Source organism: Marmota flaviventris, chromosome 12 (assembly GCF_047511675.1).
Source record: "Marmota flaviventris isolate mMarFla1 chromosome 12, mMarFla1.hap1, whole genome shotgun sequence".
Classification (NCBI taxonomy): domain Eukaryota; kingdom Metazoa; phylum Chordata; class Mammalia; order Rodentia; family Sciuridae; genus Marmota; species Marmota flaviventris.
In genome coordinates this window covers 98,489,216-98,507,723 of record NC_092509.1, presented here as the reverse complement: position 1 = coordinate 98,507,723, position 18,508 = coordinate 98,489,216, and the positions used below count along the sequence as shown (strand labels likewise).

At 33.6% G+C, this 18,508-nt stretch overlaps 1 protein-coding gene across 1 annotated transcript in view; it reads left to right on the top strand.

Moving 5' to 3' along the window:
* Positions 1-18,508, top strand: part of Ralgps2 (Ral GEF with PH domain and SH3 binding motif 2) — a 145,170-nt gene that overhangs the window by 65,774 nt on the left and 60,888 nt on the right. The window contains exons 7-8 of the mRNA XM_027934890.2: positions 1,471-1,563; positions 11,610-11,736. Coding sequence (XP_027790691.1) covers positions 1,471-1,563; positions 11,610-11,736 — 220 coding nt within the window. The remainder of the gene's footprint in view (positions 1-1,470; positions 1,564-11,609; positions 11,737-18,508) is intronic.

Sequence of the window (18,508 nt, the reverse complement as noted above, 5' to 3'; positions counted from 1 at the left end):
GTGGCAGAGCTAGCCTTCTACAAATATGATATTTTGCAGAAGTGTGATAAAATTATCATTCTTTGTGATAAGTCAGATAAATAATGGTTTTTAGCTAGTAGAAATTAATGACTTTTTTCATAGATTCTGGATTTCCATTATTGTTTTCCGATTTTTTAATTACATATTTTTAAAAACAGAATGTATGTTACACTGAAAATCACCAAATTTTTCCCATCAAACATACCCTAGCTTTCTCATCAAATAATCATTTAATTCTTCAGCTTTCAGGCCTTGAGTTATATTTGACAGCCTTTGCCTTTTTCCCAAGCCCTAATTCGTAATTGATTTTTTTCTCATCACTCTAAAGTTGCTATATTCTGACTCTGCACTCTGTATTCAGTTTGCTATAAAACTAGCAGATCTGACTCTTCTTTTGGTAGATTGTGTCAGTCACTGTCCTCTAGAAAGACAGAACTAATAACGCTCAATATAAACGTGTATGAAGAGATCTTAAGGATTGCTCACGAGATTATAGGAGCTGGTAAGTCTGAAATTTGTAGGGCATGCCACAGTGCTGGAAACTGAGACAGGGGTTCTTTTCCTTATAAATATTTTTTATTCATATGGAGAGTTGAACGTGGTGCCTAATCTATAGTAAATGCTTCACATACGGTATTGAACAGATAGTTTCCGAACTAGGTTAAATTACCTTTCTGTGTAAAGATATATATTCTGTTTTATGTTTTTTATTTTGTTTTTATTTGTTTTCTTTGGGTTTTTATTTAAATATCCTACCCACAGCATTTTCTAGACCTGGGGCTTACCTGGTAACAGAGATAGAACTGTTCCAAAATGACTAAATTTTTAGACAGGACCTTTGAAATTTTATCAGGAAGTATGACAAAATGCTATCAGGCAAATTAGAATAAATGTTAAATCTCTAGGCAAATGAATAGAACCTAGAGTTGATAGGCATTTTCTGTATGCACCTATAAAATGAATGAGAAACAAAGGATCTGAGGGTTTAGGAAGAAGTAAGAAATTGAGGAGATCTGGAATAATGGGCAGGAAAGATGATGAGCATCCTGAGTAGAAACTTTCTTAAAACTTGGAACACAAAGCAAAGACTTAGTAATATTTCAGTGTAAGGAATGAGTTTTCTGCTGGAGTTGGAGTTTGTGTTCATACCAGGTAAACTTGATACTGAACCATAACTCTCGTTTTTTAAATACATTTTAATCTGCCTTTTGGAGGCAGATTTATTCCCAGTGCTTGGGGACAATAAGAGGGTTAAACATGGAAGTTGTTTTGTGGGCTGAAAACAATCAACTGTAAACAGAGTACGTACTCTAAATACAGATCTCAGGAGTATGGGTAGTAAATCCTGGAACATTACCACCTGACTACATTGTAGTTTCTAATCTTTATTTTTCTTGTATTTGCTTTTAAATTTCTTGTCCATTCTTCCCCCTTTTCTTAAATCTTCAGAAACTATATGAGCTGAATAACCTTCATGCCCTCATGGCAGTGGTTTCTGGCTTACAGAGTGCCCCAATTTTCAGGTTGACGAAAACATGGGCGGTGAGTATTCTCCCTTAATTAATGAATGTTAGATTTCCTGTGGGAGGTAAAGGTATATTAATTTCTTTTGTAGTTCTTACAAAGGTTAATATTAAATAGATAAGAATTTTAAATTACTTTGTACTTTATTCTTTGAAACCTGGATTTTCCTCTCCTTAAGTGATTGACCAGATTTATGAGGTAATTTGTGGATAGACTACAGTTTGATACTTTGGTTTCTTCTCTTTAGAGAATCATTTTTGTATCCTCTTTAAGTATCTTTGACGTAGTGTTTCATATTTGCCAATGGGAAAGTATAAAGACAAAATGGCATTTAATCATGTAAAGATTATGATTTTGGTAAGTTTGAGGAAAAATCTAAATTTACTGTTTTCAATTGCCATTATTTTTTAGTCTCAATCTTTATGGTTTTTTTCTTTAGGATTAATGGAAAATCTGATGGTAAACATGGACTAATGTGATATTACTATATGTTCTGAGGATGTTGTGTTAATCGTTTTTGGTTCTATTACATTGACAAGGTTACAGTTTAAACTTTTTTGACATCTGCAAATTTGTTTATCTTCATCTTTGCATGATTTCGGATTCTGTACTCAGTCTTTTCAAGTATTTTCAATTTAAATTTTATACATGTAATATTTTAGAAGTAAAAGGAGGGAGGTTATAAACAGTAAAAAGTTAGTGTAGCCACTGGATTTTAAGTCCTAGTGGTATCAGATAATTTCTCAATTCAAGATGACAAAAGGAATGGAAGATAAAAGTGATGGAAGGTAAGATCATTGGAGGATGAGAGAGGTCAAGAAACTGGGACACCAGGGTATTGGGAGTATCATCTCTGAATATTACAATCACTAAGATTGATGATAAGGATAATACTGTTTCATAGGATCTTTTTTCTCTAATAAAGTCTTCAGAACATAGGAAAATAACAGTAGGTAAATGAGTGACGTTAATGTGTTGACATCTTATGTAGTATTATCTAGCATGATAGCCACTAGTCACATGTTGCTATTAAGTATTAATTATTAAAATAAAAATTCAGTTCCTCAGCTATACTGGCCAGGTTGCAAGTGCTCCATAGTCACATGTTAACTAGTGGCATTGTATTGGAGAGCACTGATCTACTAGTGCCTTGAACCTAACAGATGGCAGAGGATTTTAGGGAAGAAAGTGGAATAATAAACTGGAAGAGACTGTGAAGAGCAAGTAGTAGGATTATGTCTACCTACCTCCAAGCTCAATTTACAAGAAACTTGAGGAAAGGTTGCAGAGGATCAAGAGTTTCAGAGAGTACAGCTGGAAAGGTTTGGAGGAGTGACTAGGTCAAGTTAGAGAATAAATAAAGCTTGTTTGGGTTTAAAAAGCCTATTTGGGTTAAAAAATTTTAATGACTGAAGAATTGAAGGTTTTTGTTTTGTTTTTCAACTGATCAAGGGAATGTACCAAAAAGTCTAAAACATCCTATAATAGGGAAAATATTGGAGCATTCTCCATAGCATCAAGTGAAAAGATGTACATTTTCTTTTTTTTTTTAAGATGTACATTTTCATTATATTTTTTCAACATAGAGATCCTAGCTAGCATATTAAAAAAAAAAGAAACTTTTTTTCCTGAAAGGAATAGATAGGGGGGAATTTTATTTATCATATTATAATTTACTCATCTATAGAAAACTCAAACTACAGATAAAACATGATTGAAAACAATTAAATTTCTCCTAAACTAAACACAGAATTACCTTGTGATTAAGCAGTTAGTTTCTGAGTATATACCCAAAATAATGGAAAGCAAAAAACATAAATATTTTTGTATCTGTGATCATAGTAACATTTTTAACAGCAATCACAAAGTAGAAACAACCCAAACATCTGTAAGGAGATGAATAAATGAATGAAATGTCATATATATATGTATAATTGAATATTATTTGGCATTAAAAAGAATGGAATTCTGCAGCATATTACAACATGGATGATCCTTGCAGATTTATGCTGTGTGAAATGAGTAGATACAGAAAGACAAATATGATTGATTCTACTTATATATTCTACATGACCTAGCATGATCATATTTATAGAGGCAGAGAGCAGAGTAGTGGTTATTAGTGATTGGGAAAGGTGCAAACAGGGAGTAATTGTTTACTTGGTATAGAGTTGTTATGATTTGGATGATCCCCAAAGTTCAGATGTTAAAGCCTTGGTCCCCAGATAATGGTGCTCTTGGGAGGTAGTGGAACTTTTAGGAGGTAGGACCTAATGGAAAGAAGTTAGGCCATTGGGCGGGTGCCCTCAAAGGACCGTGGCTCCTTTCTGTCTTTCTTCTTGGCTGCCATGAGGTAAGCAGCTTTGCCCCACACTCTACTCCCCATCATGACGTTTTGCTTTGCAGCGGGGCCAAGTGATCATGGATTGAAACAATGAGCCAAGATTAATTGTTTTCTCCATAAGAATAGGTTTAGGGCTGGGGATATAGCTCAGTTGGTAGAGTGCTTGCCTCCCATGCACAAAGCCCTGGGTTCAATCCCCAGCACCACAAAAAAAGGGGGGGGGGGGTAGGTTTATCTTGGAAAGCTGACTAACATAGCTGAGAATTGGGGTCATTGCTATGACTATGTCTGCTTATGTGATTTAGAAAGGCCTTTAGAATTGGTTTCTGGAAGAGAATTTGGAAAGGTTTGGAGAAGCAGCCTAGAGAAAGCTTGGTACATTGTAAGCAAAACATAATGAGTGATTCTAGTATAGGAGCTCAGAAGCCTAGAATGGTAATAGGAAAATGAACAGTGAAGGTGAAGACTATACTCATGAGGTCCCAATTCAATTGCCTTGTTCAGCCATCTAGGTACTTGGAGGCTGCAGCAGTGGTATACCCAGGTATACCTGGAAGAGCTTGCAACAGTGGCAGACTTTGGTATCAACTGTGTAATGTTGGTTTTGCAGACATTCAGAATGGAAGTCATGGAGGCTTCTGCTGAAATTTCAAAGGAAAATCTGAGGCCAGGCAGAGGTGGCAGGGTTAGAGTCCCTATAACAGACCCCAACATGACAGTGCATGCCATTGTAGGAGGCTGAGGCTGCAGTAGAAACCATAGGAAGTCAGAGGTGCCAGAAGCATGGAATGCTACTAAGGACAGTGAGCAGAGTTTTCCCAAAAGAGTGGCCATCTGTGTTACAGCCAGGAAGGCTACAGCTCACACCATGCCACTGTATTACTTGGTGCCAGATATGGAGCTAGAGGATTTAATATTTGCCCTGCTGGGATTCAGCCTTGTTTTGATCCAATTCTTTCTTGCTCTTTTCTTACTGCTCCCTTTTGGAATGAATGTTTACCCTGAGCCATTATATCTAGAAGCATGTGACCTGTTTTTTGATTTCTACAGGGGCTCACATCTAAGAGTTTCCATTGAATTTCTAAGGAGACTTTGGATTTGGACTTTTGAGCAATACTGGAACTGTTGAGACTTTGGGGATTCTTGCAGATGGTCTAAATACATTTTGCATTATAAAATAGACATAAGCCTTTGGGAACAAGAGACAGAATGTTATATTTGTTTGTTTGTTTTTTAGCTGCAGATGGGCACAATATCTTTATTTTCTTAATGTGGTGCTAAGAATCAAACCCACACATGCGAGGCAAGTGCTCTACCACTAAGCCCCAGCCCCAGCCCTGGTTTGATTCTTAAATGCTCTGTGAAGCCTTGGCTGGTAGCATGTGGCCCTGTTGGGAAATGATGGAAACTTAAGTAGGTGGGACCTTGTGAAGAAGTTGTAAATGTGCCCCTGCAGGGGATATTGGGACTCTCGTCTGTGTGTGTCTGTCGGTGTCTGTCTGTCTGTCTGTCTGTCTCTCTCTCTCTCTCTCTCTCTGGCTTCTGGTAAAAAAGTAAGTTAGCAGCTTACTTACAAAACTGGCCACATCTTCCCCCCATCATGGTATTCCACCTCATTGCAAGCCTGGAAAACAGAGGAGCCAAGCAATGATGGACTGAAGCCAAAAATAAATCTTCCCATTCTTTAGGTTGATAATCTCACAGTGACAGAAATCTGACTAAGTGTTCAGTTTGAGAAAATGAACAAGTTCTGGTTGTAATAACAGTGCAAATGTAATCAATGCCATTGAATTACACAGTTAAAAATGGTTAAAAGAGTCAATTTTATGTTATTCCTGTTGTACCACAGGTTAAAAAAAAATAGGGTTTACTAAGGTGGCTGAATATATGAATAATATACAAAATGGGTTACATTTCAGACAATTCAAAAGCATCATTTAAGAGGACACATTTATAATATTAACAGAAGAAACAAAAAATTTGTAAATGTGTAAGATCTATGTAACAAAAAATTATAAAACCATAGAAGATGAAGCAACATCCCATGTTTGGGAAAGGAAAATTTAAAGATTCAGTTCTCCCTGGATATATATATATAAATTATCTGCAACATGAATCAAAATCCCAGTCTGAGCAGGTAAAATGATCTTACAGATAGAAAATTCTATAGACTCCATCAGATAACTGTTAGACCTAATAAACTCATTCGGTAGTATTCTAAGATACAAAATCAATATACAGAGATCCATTATGTTTCTGTATACTAATAACAGACTATCTGAAAAATTAAGAAAAAATAATCTCATTTATAGTCACATCCAAAAGAACAAAATACTTGAATAAATTCAGCCAAGGAGGTAAAAAGATTTGTACACTCAAAACTTTAAAATATTGATGAAAGAAAAGAAGATACATAAAAATGGAAAGATACCCTGTGTTTGTGGTTGAAAGAATTTATCTTGTTAAAATGTCTATAATACCTAAAGGGATCTGTAGATTCAGTACAATCTCCATCAAAATTCCAGTGACACTTTTCATAGCAATAGAAAAAATAATTCTAAAATTCATATAGAGCCATAAAAAGCCCAGAATATCCAGAGCATTCTTAAGCATAAACAAAGGTGGAGGCAGCATACTACCTGATTGCAAAATATACTACAAAGTTACAGTTATCAAAACAATGTTAGCTGGCCAGATTTAATCATTCTACAGTGTATGTATACTTCAAAACATATTTATAAATGACAATATTTATTATTTCTGTCAATTAAAAAGCAGTGTGTCATAGTATAAAAACATCCAGATGAATGGAACAAAATAAAAATTAAAATAAAATAGATAGTAATAGCTTGATAATCATTTTACAATATACGCAGTCAACTGATCTTTGACAAAAGTGCCTCAATGTAGTATAAGGAAAGGATAGTCTTTTCAAGGAATTGTGTTAGAAAACTGGTTGTCCACATGCAAAAGAATGAAATTGGATCCTTATCTCACATCATGTACAAAAATAAAATGGATTAAAAACTTAAATGTTGTAGCGCTTGCCTAGCATGGGCGAGATACTGGGTTCGATCCTAAAGACCATATTTAAAAAAAAAAAAAAAAAAACATAAAAAAAGGTTCAATTCTTAACAAATGTGAGCCCTAAAACTATAAAACTACTTGGGGGGCATGCAGGGGGATGGAAGAAAAGCTTCCTAACATTGGTGTTAAGACCCCATATAATCCTATATCCAAAAAATCATTATCTAGGCAACAAAGTACAATCAACCAAAACAAAAATAGACAAATGAAGCTGCATCATACTAAAAGGTTGTTACACGGCAAAGAAGACAATCCACAGTGCAGAGAGAGTCTACAGAATTGAGAGGATGTTTGCTGCACATACATCTACTAAGGGGTTAATAGTCCAAAAATCTAATGCAAGGGGAAGAAAACAACATTTAAAAATGGGCAAAAGGGGGCTGGGACTGTAGCTCAGTGGCAGAGCACTTGCCTTGGGCGTGGGAGGCACTTGGTTCGATCTTCTGCACCACATAAAAAATACACAGATAAAATAAAGGCATGCTGTCCATCTATAACTAAAAAATAAATAAATAAATAATAAAAATGGGCAAAAGGATCTGAATTGACATTTTTCAAAAGACATAAATGACAACAAGTATATGAGAAAGTACTCGACATTACTAATCATCAGGGTAAATGCACATCAAAACCACAACGTGTCACTGCATACATGTTAGAATGGTGATAATCAGAGACAAGAGATAATAAATGTTAGGGTGTGGAGAAAAAGGAACCCTTGTACACTGTTGGTGGGAATGCAAGTTGTGACAGTCATTAGGTAAAATAGCATGGAGGTGCCTCAGAATTGAAATAAATTTGCCATAACATCCAGCAATTAAACTAGTAGGTATATATGCAAAGGAATTGAAATCAATATCTCAAAGAGATATCTGCACTTTGCATGTCCATTGCAGCATTATTCACAAAAGCCAAGATATGAAAGCAACCAAGGGTCAACGAATGAATGGATAAAATATGATATATGTACATAGTGGAATACCATTCAGCCTTAAAAAGAAGGAAATTCTGTCATTTGCAGTAGCTTAGAAGATCTTGAAGAACATTATCCTAAGTGAAATAAGCCAGATTCAGAGAAATACTATATTTCGTGTGTGTAATCTAAAGATGAAGCAGAAAGTGGAAGGTGGGCAATAGGTACCAAGTGGCAGTTATATAGAGTAAGTTTTGGAGATCTAATATACAACAAGGTGACTATAGCTAATAATTCTATATTGTATAGTTTTAAATTTGCTAAGATCGTAAATGTTCTTACTTATACATACGTAAAGGTAACTACATGAGGTGATGGGTATATTAATAGCTTGATAATCATTTTACAATATACGCATGTCAAAACACATTCTACACCTTGAATATATACAATTTTATTTTCTCGTTTATAAACTAATAATTCTGGGGAGGGAAATGATTGGTTATAAAATTATATGGAGTTGCACAGATTTAGAAAGAGCCAAGACATTACTGAAAAAAATGGGGGTTAGGGACATGGGCACTTGGTCTCACCAATTTCAAGATTATTATATAATTTGAACAGTGTATATCTTCAAATGAAACAGAATAAAGATCATAGAAATAAATCCTTGCTTTAGAACTCTGACATATGACAGCACTGTAAATCAGTGAGGAAACAAGGACTGTTTATTAATTGGAGCAGGTATCAGTTTGGAGGAAAAAAATTAATATAAGCCTCTATACTATTTTTTTAAATCATTGTCAGATGAATGAAAGACTAGAATATAAAATACAAAACGTTAATGTTACTGATATGTAGTTCTTATATAGAAAGGTGATACGTGTACGTTTGTTATAAATTAAAAATTAAACTAACAAAGTCATACCAAGGGCAAACGATAATTGAGTTTCATAATCGAAGAATTATAATCTGCATCCAAGGCCAAGATTTAAAAAATGCTTACCTAGGCAAATGCACACATGCATACATATTGTATGGGAAGGCATATGAAGGGGATGAGGGGTAATCTGAAAGTATTGGTGATTGACATGAGCAGGCAGATGGTGATATTAAGGTGTTATAGAGATCTAACCAGAAACATCTGGAAATCTGTGGTCCCCTTTTTCATCAATGAAAGCATGAAGAGTTTGCCCCCATCTGTCTTACTCTTGGCCAAAAGAAGGATGGAACCAAAATCATGTTGAGGTGGAACATTGTGAAGTACTTTGACCTTCTCCACCCTTTTTGTTCCTGGAGGGGGAGAATATAATGAATTGACAGTATAATAAACATAAAATAATCAAAACTTCATAGTTATATCAAGTTTGAACTACCACTAGAGAAATTACCTATGTTAACATCTAATTAATTCTTTTTTAAAATAAATATTTATTTTTCAGTTGTAAATACCTTTAAAAGGTATTGGACACAATAAAGGTATTGGACACAATATCTTTATTTATTTGTTTTTATGTGGTGCTGAGGATCAAACCCAGGGCCTCGCACATGCTAGGCGAGTGCTCTACCACTGAGCCACAACCCCAGCCCCTAATTAATTCTTTATATTTATTATTCTTTTGAATGATTCTACCGCATCTCAGATGAAATCCTATAATCTGATTATTTATCTATTCTGAAATTGCAAAATATGTTATTTATATACTTTACTATAATTTTAGTTTTCAGATGTGGCAAGATGAATTAAGAATTCAGTAACTTATTTCTCTTGATATTGTACCAAAGTTTTTGAATAATTGATGTAGGAAAAAGAAGATAGGTTTATTGTCATCCCTACAATATTCCCTGTTTTGTGTATCTGACTGCTTGTTATGCATGAGAAAAGGATGGTAGCAAGCAGGGGTTCACACGCAATCTAGAGAATGCTAATCAAAGTGTGTTCAGGTGGGCCCAGGGGAAGATTGTAAAACTGCTGTTTTAGACCATAGAATATCTGTCTAAGATGTTATAGCAAAGGGCTCTTTGAATTATATTTTAAAGAGGGATACTGTTCATTTTTTTGATAGAGATAATTAGCAGTTAATCTGCATCTTTGAGTATGAAAAACAGATCCCACCTGAACTATTTGTAATACTAGAAAGTGTAGTGGATTAGGTATCAGAATACTCTTATGTCTAGAACCTGTCTTTGAGACCCTGAAAAATAGGAACAGACATCTTCGTGAGTGGATGACTGATTTCCATATGTTAAACCAACCTTGCATTCCTGGGTAAATCCCATTTGATCGTGATACATGATCTTTTTGATATGTTTTTGTATTGGATTTGCCAGAATTTTATTGAGAATTTTTGCATCTATGTTCATTAGAGATATTGGTCTGAATTTTTATTCCTTCCTTCCTTCCTTTCTTTTTTTTTTTTTTTTTTTTTTTTTTTTTGATGTGTCTTTGCCTGGTTTTGGAATCAGAGTGATATTGGCCTCATAGAATGAGTTTGGAAGTATCCTGCCTCTTTTTCTATTTGCTGAAATAAGTTAAAGAGTATTGGTATTAGTTCTTCTTTAAAGGTCTTATAGAACTCAGCTGTTTATTCGTCCAGTCCTGGGCTTTTCTTGGTTGGTAGACTTTTGATGGCATCTGCTATTTCATCACTTGAAATTGATCTGTTTAAATTGTGTATATCATCCTGATTCGATTTGGGCAAATTATATGACTCTAGAAATTTGTCGATGCCTTCGATATTTTCTATTTTGATAATGCTAAGTGAAGTTAGCCAATCCCAAAAAAACAAATGTCAAATGTTTTCTTTGGTATAAGGAGGCTGATTCATAGTGGGATAGGGAGAGGGAGCAAGGGAGGAATAGACGAACTCTAGATAGGGCAGAGGGGTTGGAGGAGAAGGGAGGGGGCATGGAGTTAGAAATGATGGTGGAATGTGATGATCATTATTATCCAAAATCCAGGTATAAAGACACAAATTGGTATGAATATACTTTGTATACAACCAGAGATATGAAAAATTATGCTCTGTATGTGTAATAAGAATTGTAATGCATCCCACTGTCATATATAAATAAAAATAAATTAATTAATTAAATAACAGTATTTTGACGTGAAATGAAGGTGAAATCTTATTACATAGTAGTGAAATAATAACTTCATATGTTTAAGGAAAAATTTGTTCCTATCTTTAGAATGGAAAATATATACATTTTTTTCTGAACCTTTTAGTTAACACTATTGTGAGTTTAATTTATTATAAGTTTTACAGTTATTATTAGAACTGGCCATCATTAGACTTGTCAAGAAAAACTGACTTTTATTACAAAATTCAGTATCTCTTAATGATTCTGCACGCATGACTTATTATTTTGAGGGGGTAGTCATTTAAAATATTTGGGCATTTGAGATGAATATAAATACATCTTTTAAATTAGGAAAGTGATCCAAGATTGCTGTGTCATTTAGAATAGCAAAGATAGAAATAATGTACTATAATTTACTACTTAGTTTATAATTTTATGTACATACAAAGGATATTTTCAAATAATTTTGAGTTATTAATAGACATGCCTGATTTTTACTTGTATACTACCAAAATGTAATTAAAGAAAGTATAACTTTGAAATTAAAATCCAAATTTGTACTAAATACAACTTCAGATCTTTGCTACAATAAAACGGGACTTGTAAATAACCTAGGCTTTTCTGTTTGTTTTTTAGTTATTAAGTCGAAAAGACAAAACTACCTTTGAAAAATTAGAATATGTAATGAGTAAAGAAGATAACTACAAAAGACTCAGAGACTATATAAGTAGCTTAAAGATGACACCTTGCATTCCCTATTTAGGTGAGTTACATCACTGTGTGTTCGTTATTCCTAGTTGTTGCTTTTCCTTAATTCAGTAATTTGAATGAAATTCAAGGCATTGTAAAAAGCATATGTATCCTGAAAATAAATCATTGCAAGATTGCTAAGCTGAAAAAAATGATTAAAGGAAGCTTTTACTTTATTGTTTAGAATGTATTTTAATAATAAATTAGCCTTTGCCCTTAAAGTTTTTTCATAGACAAAATCATTTTCTTCAAAATGGGCTAAATGGTAAAATGGTGTTTTAGTTATGCTTTTAAAGAATGAGATGGTAGTAATGAAGCTTAATATATTAACTGAACATTGATCAAAGTTCTTGACAGATATTTCAGTGTGAGTTCTGAAGAGTAAATCTCAGTGTATATTGGTATTATTGTTTGCCTGGATAAAATGAGTCATGTAACTGTAGAAATTTAGCCTAGTGCTGGGACAGTTCTGGATTTTATATATCATATTATTAAAAATTTATCTCCTTACTATATATCTTACATTGTTTATAAATATAAAAAACTATTTAAACAAAAACTATTTAAACAGTTATTATTAGGACTAGCCATCATTAGACTTGTCAAGAAAAACTGTGACTTGTATTACAAGCATTATAATACTGTTTTCAACAAAATATGAATAACACTTTTAGGTGTTTGAATGAAGTCTCAAATAAGCTGTCCTTTTACATTTGTGTGTAAATTAAATATGTAGGAAAAAAACTCCAGATGTATATAGGTAGCATGCACTAAAATTAATTGGTCTGATCCTAGTAGAGAGTAAACAAATGATAAACAGTTGTTTTTTTCTATATCCATATCCCCCCATCTTTACTTTGTCTCTTATATAACTGTTCAAATGGGATTTCAAGATAATTATTTCTGTAATTGAGAAGTCTGTTGTTTAAGAGTCTCCCACCGTGTGACTCTCAAAGTCTTTGCAATATCAGTAACTAGAAGACGAAGCAGGGCCAAAGGCAATGGATATACACCCATTCAACTGCCATAGAGTATCAGCCTTAAAAAAAAAAAAGTTGAGCTCATTAGAACATTGTGGGATGTCCAGTAGGAATAGGGACATGTTGTGCAGAATAACCTAGTTAACACTGCACAGTATGTGTTCCACTTTTTAACATAGCCATGGTGTGGCCATACATGAAAATGTAAATTGGAGAAAAGGAGGAATAGAGGATTTTTTTTAAAGTAGTATCTTCATAATTCACAAGAATATAAGCTTTTATATCATTAAGAACATTAGACTGAGAATTGCCAATCCTTATTTCCAAAATGGCTCTACTATACCTAGCTTTCAAATCATTGATTTGAACCTTTTTGTCTTTACCTAGAAATAGCATGCATAGGATCATAGAACCATGTTTTTTAGGCTGGATGGGGTCATCTTGATATCTTTTAATATACTTATTCTACAATTTAGAAAATCAGGGTCCAGAAAGGTGGGAGAACTGGCTCATGATCCTAAGAACTATTAATTTGCCACCTAAAATCTTGACCTGACATGCTCTAGTTGCACCTGCTAAACTCTCATGATAAACTCTAACAGATCCTGTGATTGTTTTCCTTTTCATTGAATTCCATAATTTTTATCTTGTAGGAAAATAATTATTAAAAGTGAAAAAATGACAAATGAACCCTTAAGCTATGCAGGGAGTGTTGTTTTATATTTTTCCATAGTGAAGACTTATTACAGACTTTGAAGCTCTGTGTTTGTGTGCATGTACACCTCATGTATATTCATGTACACTCTCATATGTGTACACAGAAAGATGGGGAGGAAACACTAGCAAAGTTACTCAGTGGAATCCAGAAAGGTTTTTTCTGCTAGAGACTATAGCTGTTCTCTCCCAGAGAAATACTGAGTTGCAGATAATTAATTAATTAGGAGAAAATATTAAAATGATTATCTTTTCTGTATCTTCAGTTGATCTCTAATGACTCCTCTTCAGTTTCCTTTGTTTTTATGTTTTCATGACTTAATAAGGTCGCCACTCCCTTACTCTGGGCTGCATGTGAAGCAGAAGAACATCATGGCCAAAGGGCTTGTCACAGGAAAGCTACTCAGCCCATGGTGACCAGAAAGCAAGGTGGGGATTTAAGAAAGATGAACCCTTCCAGGGCTTGCCACCAATGGCCACCTCCTCCAGCCATACCCCACCCGCCTGCAGTTACCACCCAGTTAGTCCGTTCAAACTATGATGGACTGATTACATTACAGCTCTCACAGTCCAGTCATTTCAGTTCTGGGTGTTCCTGCCTTAACATCGGAGCTTTTAAGGGCCACCTCATATCCAAACCGTAACACTTACAGTCTTCATATGTTTCATCTCTATCCTGTCATGTGATGAAGCATATAGATTGTGAGATGATTGTGGACCATTTGGCATAAATACTCAAAAAAATAAAATATTAGCTAAGTTACTATGACTTAGTTTAGTTAGATTCCAGCATGAAAATCTTCATTTAATGTAGTGACAGTTTGGTTTTCTCAAGAAAAAGGCAGACTTTTTTTTTTTTTTTTACAACTTTTTAACTTCTTGATTTACATCTTAGAAAGATATTTCATTTTTTTTATTCCTGATCTTCAGTACTAAAGTGTGTTGAATGCAGATTTTAATTAACCTTAGCTTATTTTCTGTTATATTTACTTTTTCTTATTTTATTCTAATTTATAATTAAGTCTTGATTTTTTAAAATTTAACTTGCCTTGATTTCAGAATCCTTTCCAACTCATCTGAAAATTGGCTTAGTACTGCTGCCAAAAATTTAAGCATTTATAGATGCTGTACATTTAATAAGATAGACCTTGCCCTGAAGACATTTGGAAGATAATACTCCTTATACAATTTGGTGTCTTCTAAAACTGTTCTTCTTTAGGTATATAAGATTCGCATAATGCTACCCTTTATCCCTTATATCTACAGAGGTTCTTATGGAAAGAATATATCAACCAAAAGAATCTATAGTGTATAGAGAAGAGGTAATGACTCTTTCTCAACATGAGACAGGTAGTCTAAACTGATAGTGTTTTTTTCTGCTAAAAATAAGAATCCAAATCAACCATTCTTTGTGATGCTTAAAAAAAGGTATAGGTTTATGTGGTGATAAAACTCTTAAGTTGTTTGTTGTTGTTTTGGTACCAGGGGTTGAACCCAGAGGTGCTTAACCTCTGAGCCTTTTTATTTTGAAACAGGGTCTTGCTAAGTTGCTGAGGCTGGCTTTGAACCTCAGCCTCCCAAGCCACTGGGATTAGAGATATGCACCATTGCACTAAAACCCTAGTTTTCATACTGCCAAATGTATCTGTAATTCAGTGTAGATTGACTTATAAGAAATAAAAAATGTCTTCTTGGCTCCCCACTCCTCATCCCTTGAAATATTGCCTGTTCTGTTAGTTTGCATTCCAAAGTAAAAAAGTAGTCAGCCTGGATAATACAGTGAAAAATTCTTAGTGCAAGGATGCAATTTGTCTAGAGAGGAATAGTTTGGCAAATCTTAAGGAAAATTTTGTTTTATGTGAGAATTATTGCTTTAAATCTGAAAGTCATTAACAGTACTCATTTGTTCTTGTCATTGGAAAACAATCTTAAAGGGCTTATTGAAGAATTTGGCATGGGATGTTTTGCTTTGCTTCAGAGATAGAACAAAATTGTACAAAAATAATTTAGTTCTGTTAAACATGGTAAATACTCCTTCATCTGTGTTTTCTAAAGCCTTGTTTCTATTTTATTCGTATAATGGGAAGATGCAGTAGCTCAGCCAGAGCTTTCTCAACCAGGTAGCTTTCTTGGATAGATCGCATATTTTTTTTAAAACTATGGAAATAAGTAAATTGTTTTAGTACTATATATTGCATCCTATTAAGTAGAAGCAGAATGTTACAGAGGAAGTTTTTATAAAATCTCTAGCCCTTTTGTAGGAAGCTTGTTGGCTGTTTTGATATGTCTAGATGCATAACTCCTTACTTTAAAGAGACAGATCTCTCTCCCTTTCCCCCTTGCATTTTCAATGTAAAGCAAGAGAGCTGCCTCTATCATAACCTTCTGTAATATCAGTCTTACTCCCTGGAAAATACCCTGTTTTATTTCTATAATTTTTCATCAGTCATCTCACTCCCAACAAAAGTGGAAACCCTTGTTTGTCTTGGTTAAAGGCTTTAGCATGTGATCAAAAGTAAGAATTTAATAAATATTTGTTGGTTCAATGAATTAACTTAAAGGATCCTTTTCTAGCTCTTCCTATTGTTCCAGCAATTTTGTTTTAATTTTTGTTTAACTACAATAAATGTATTTGTGTGGCATATTTGCATGGATCATCTCTGTACTCACCCCAGTTTTCTCTTGGTGCCTCAACTGGCAGCCAGCTTTGCTGAGCACTGTGCTTGGTCCATGTCTTTGTGGGACTTGATATCACTTTAATAACCAAAGTTCAGGTTGATATCATTGCTTCATGAAAAACTCTCCTTTATGCTGTTTTGGGAGAGGCATGTCGTCATCTTTTGTATTGCATTGTTAGTGGTATCTTCATCACAGTTAACAAAATTTTTAAAGCATACCTAAACTTAGAAGAATCTTAAGATTGTTATCTGATCTTTTTTTGTTTTTCAGTCATTTATGCATGTATTGCCATGTGGAATACTGTTCTCAGAATATAGTTCCTTAATTTTACATTAATTTAAGAAATTTCTTTTAACCTATTACAAATATTTTTAAATAATAGTTTCAGATAATTTCAGTAAAGCCCAAGATTTTCTTCAATTCTGTATGAATCAATGGGCTGTTTTCATTTCCCTTTGATATAATTTTACTTGATTAAATACATAAAAGACTCTGTGATCTCAAATGCCTTATGGTGTAAAACTGACACTGGCTTTTAATATTTTAAGAATTTTACTCCATTTTATTTTTTTGACTTGATTTGTAGATAGTACACCATGGATTATTTGGCCCTATTGTTTTGACTACATGTTGTTATATATTGTATTCTAAAACAGCAACAAAGCATGTTCTGTCATTTTCCTTTGAATCCTGAGAATGAGCTCTGACCAAATGGCAGCTTGCCCTGGCTTTTTCTTTAGCCAAAATTACATTCTCTTTTTCCATTACCTCATTTATATCATTTTTTACCCCTTTTTAAAAAATATTTGCTTTTTAGTTGTAGATGGACACAATATCTTCATTTTATTTATTTTTATCTGGTGCTGAGTATCGAATCCAGTGCCTCATACTTGTGAGGCAAGTTGTTACCACTGAGCCACAACCCTTTCTTTTTTATACACTTAAAATTCCTCTAGTTTGGGGGTTTGGGGTTTGGTTTTTTGTTTGTTTGTTTGTTTTGGTATGTATTTTCTGAAGATTACTCTAAACCAGAGACTTGCAACATAAAAGAGCTGAGCATGGAGTTGCATCTTATATTCGTAGTTTTTAAGATCTTTTATCTTTCTTTAAAAAAAAGAAAAGTAGCAGCTATACAGCTCTGCCTGCTGATCATCAACAGAATCAGATTCCCCCAGCTGTTGTTACTGCTAAACTGTTTTTTATAATTATTTTTAGCAAACCTTAACAGAAAAATTAAAATTTTAAGAATTAATATGCCTGACACTGTGTACTTTACATAAATTTCCTAACACCTAACAATTTTTTGTGTGTGTGGTGTTAGGGATTAGAACCCAGGGCCTTATGCATGCAAGGCAAGTACTCTACCAACTGAGCTATATCCCCAGCAGTTTTACAAAGTAGTTGATATTAGTCATATTTAACAGATAAAGAAACTGAAAAAAAGGGAGATTAAATTGAATTACCAAAAAGATATACATTACAACTGTTTTATTTATAGTTTAAAGAAAGCATTATGAATTGCATTAAAGGTTGTGGAATCTGTATGGGTTAAAATTTTGGATTTGTGTATCCATCTTTCCTATAATTTACTATAGAATTAAAATTTGATAGTCGTTACCTTCACTGATAAAATTGAAATAGGGTCTAAGTCTCTTGTAGGATAAACTTAACTGCATTTATTAACAATAATTGAACATAAAGAATCCTTCTGTAAACTCCAAGGCAAGGTTATATGAGTTCAATTTTACTGCATGTAAGACAACCACATTTTTATTCCTATCTAACCTAGATCTTACCATATAAGTTACCTAACCTAATCTTGCACAAAACTCATTTTAGGCTGGAATTCCTACTGTGGGTATTCTTGCCTTGATTTTTTTTTAATATGAATAACTATTTTTATCTTTTTCAAAATATTTTTCTGTGTCAGTTTCACTTTCTAAGGATAACAATAAATAATTCACCATATTACTCATTATTATATAATAATCATGACATGATATATAATTTATACTAGGCTACTCCATTACTAACTTCATTTAACTTAACTACATAATATCAGTATTTCATTTGACTTTATATTTCCTATCAATATCTTTCCACTATTTTTCATGATGTGATATATATGGTATGATCCTGAATACCAAAATATGTTCCATATTTCATACCAAAACACTTATTCTAAGAAAGCAGCAATAATTTGTCTTCCTATTTTGACATATTTACAAAAACACGGAGTATATCTTATTCTAATTAGGATTCCAGTCTTGTGATTGTACACGATGTTGAGAGTCATTGTGGTGTATTCATATATGTACATAGGAAAGTTATGTCAGATTCATTTGCCTTGACTTTTCATTTTGTTTTTAAATCAGCTACCTGCTATAACAGCTATTATGTTGGATCAGTGTA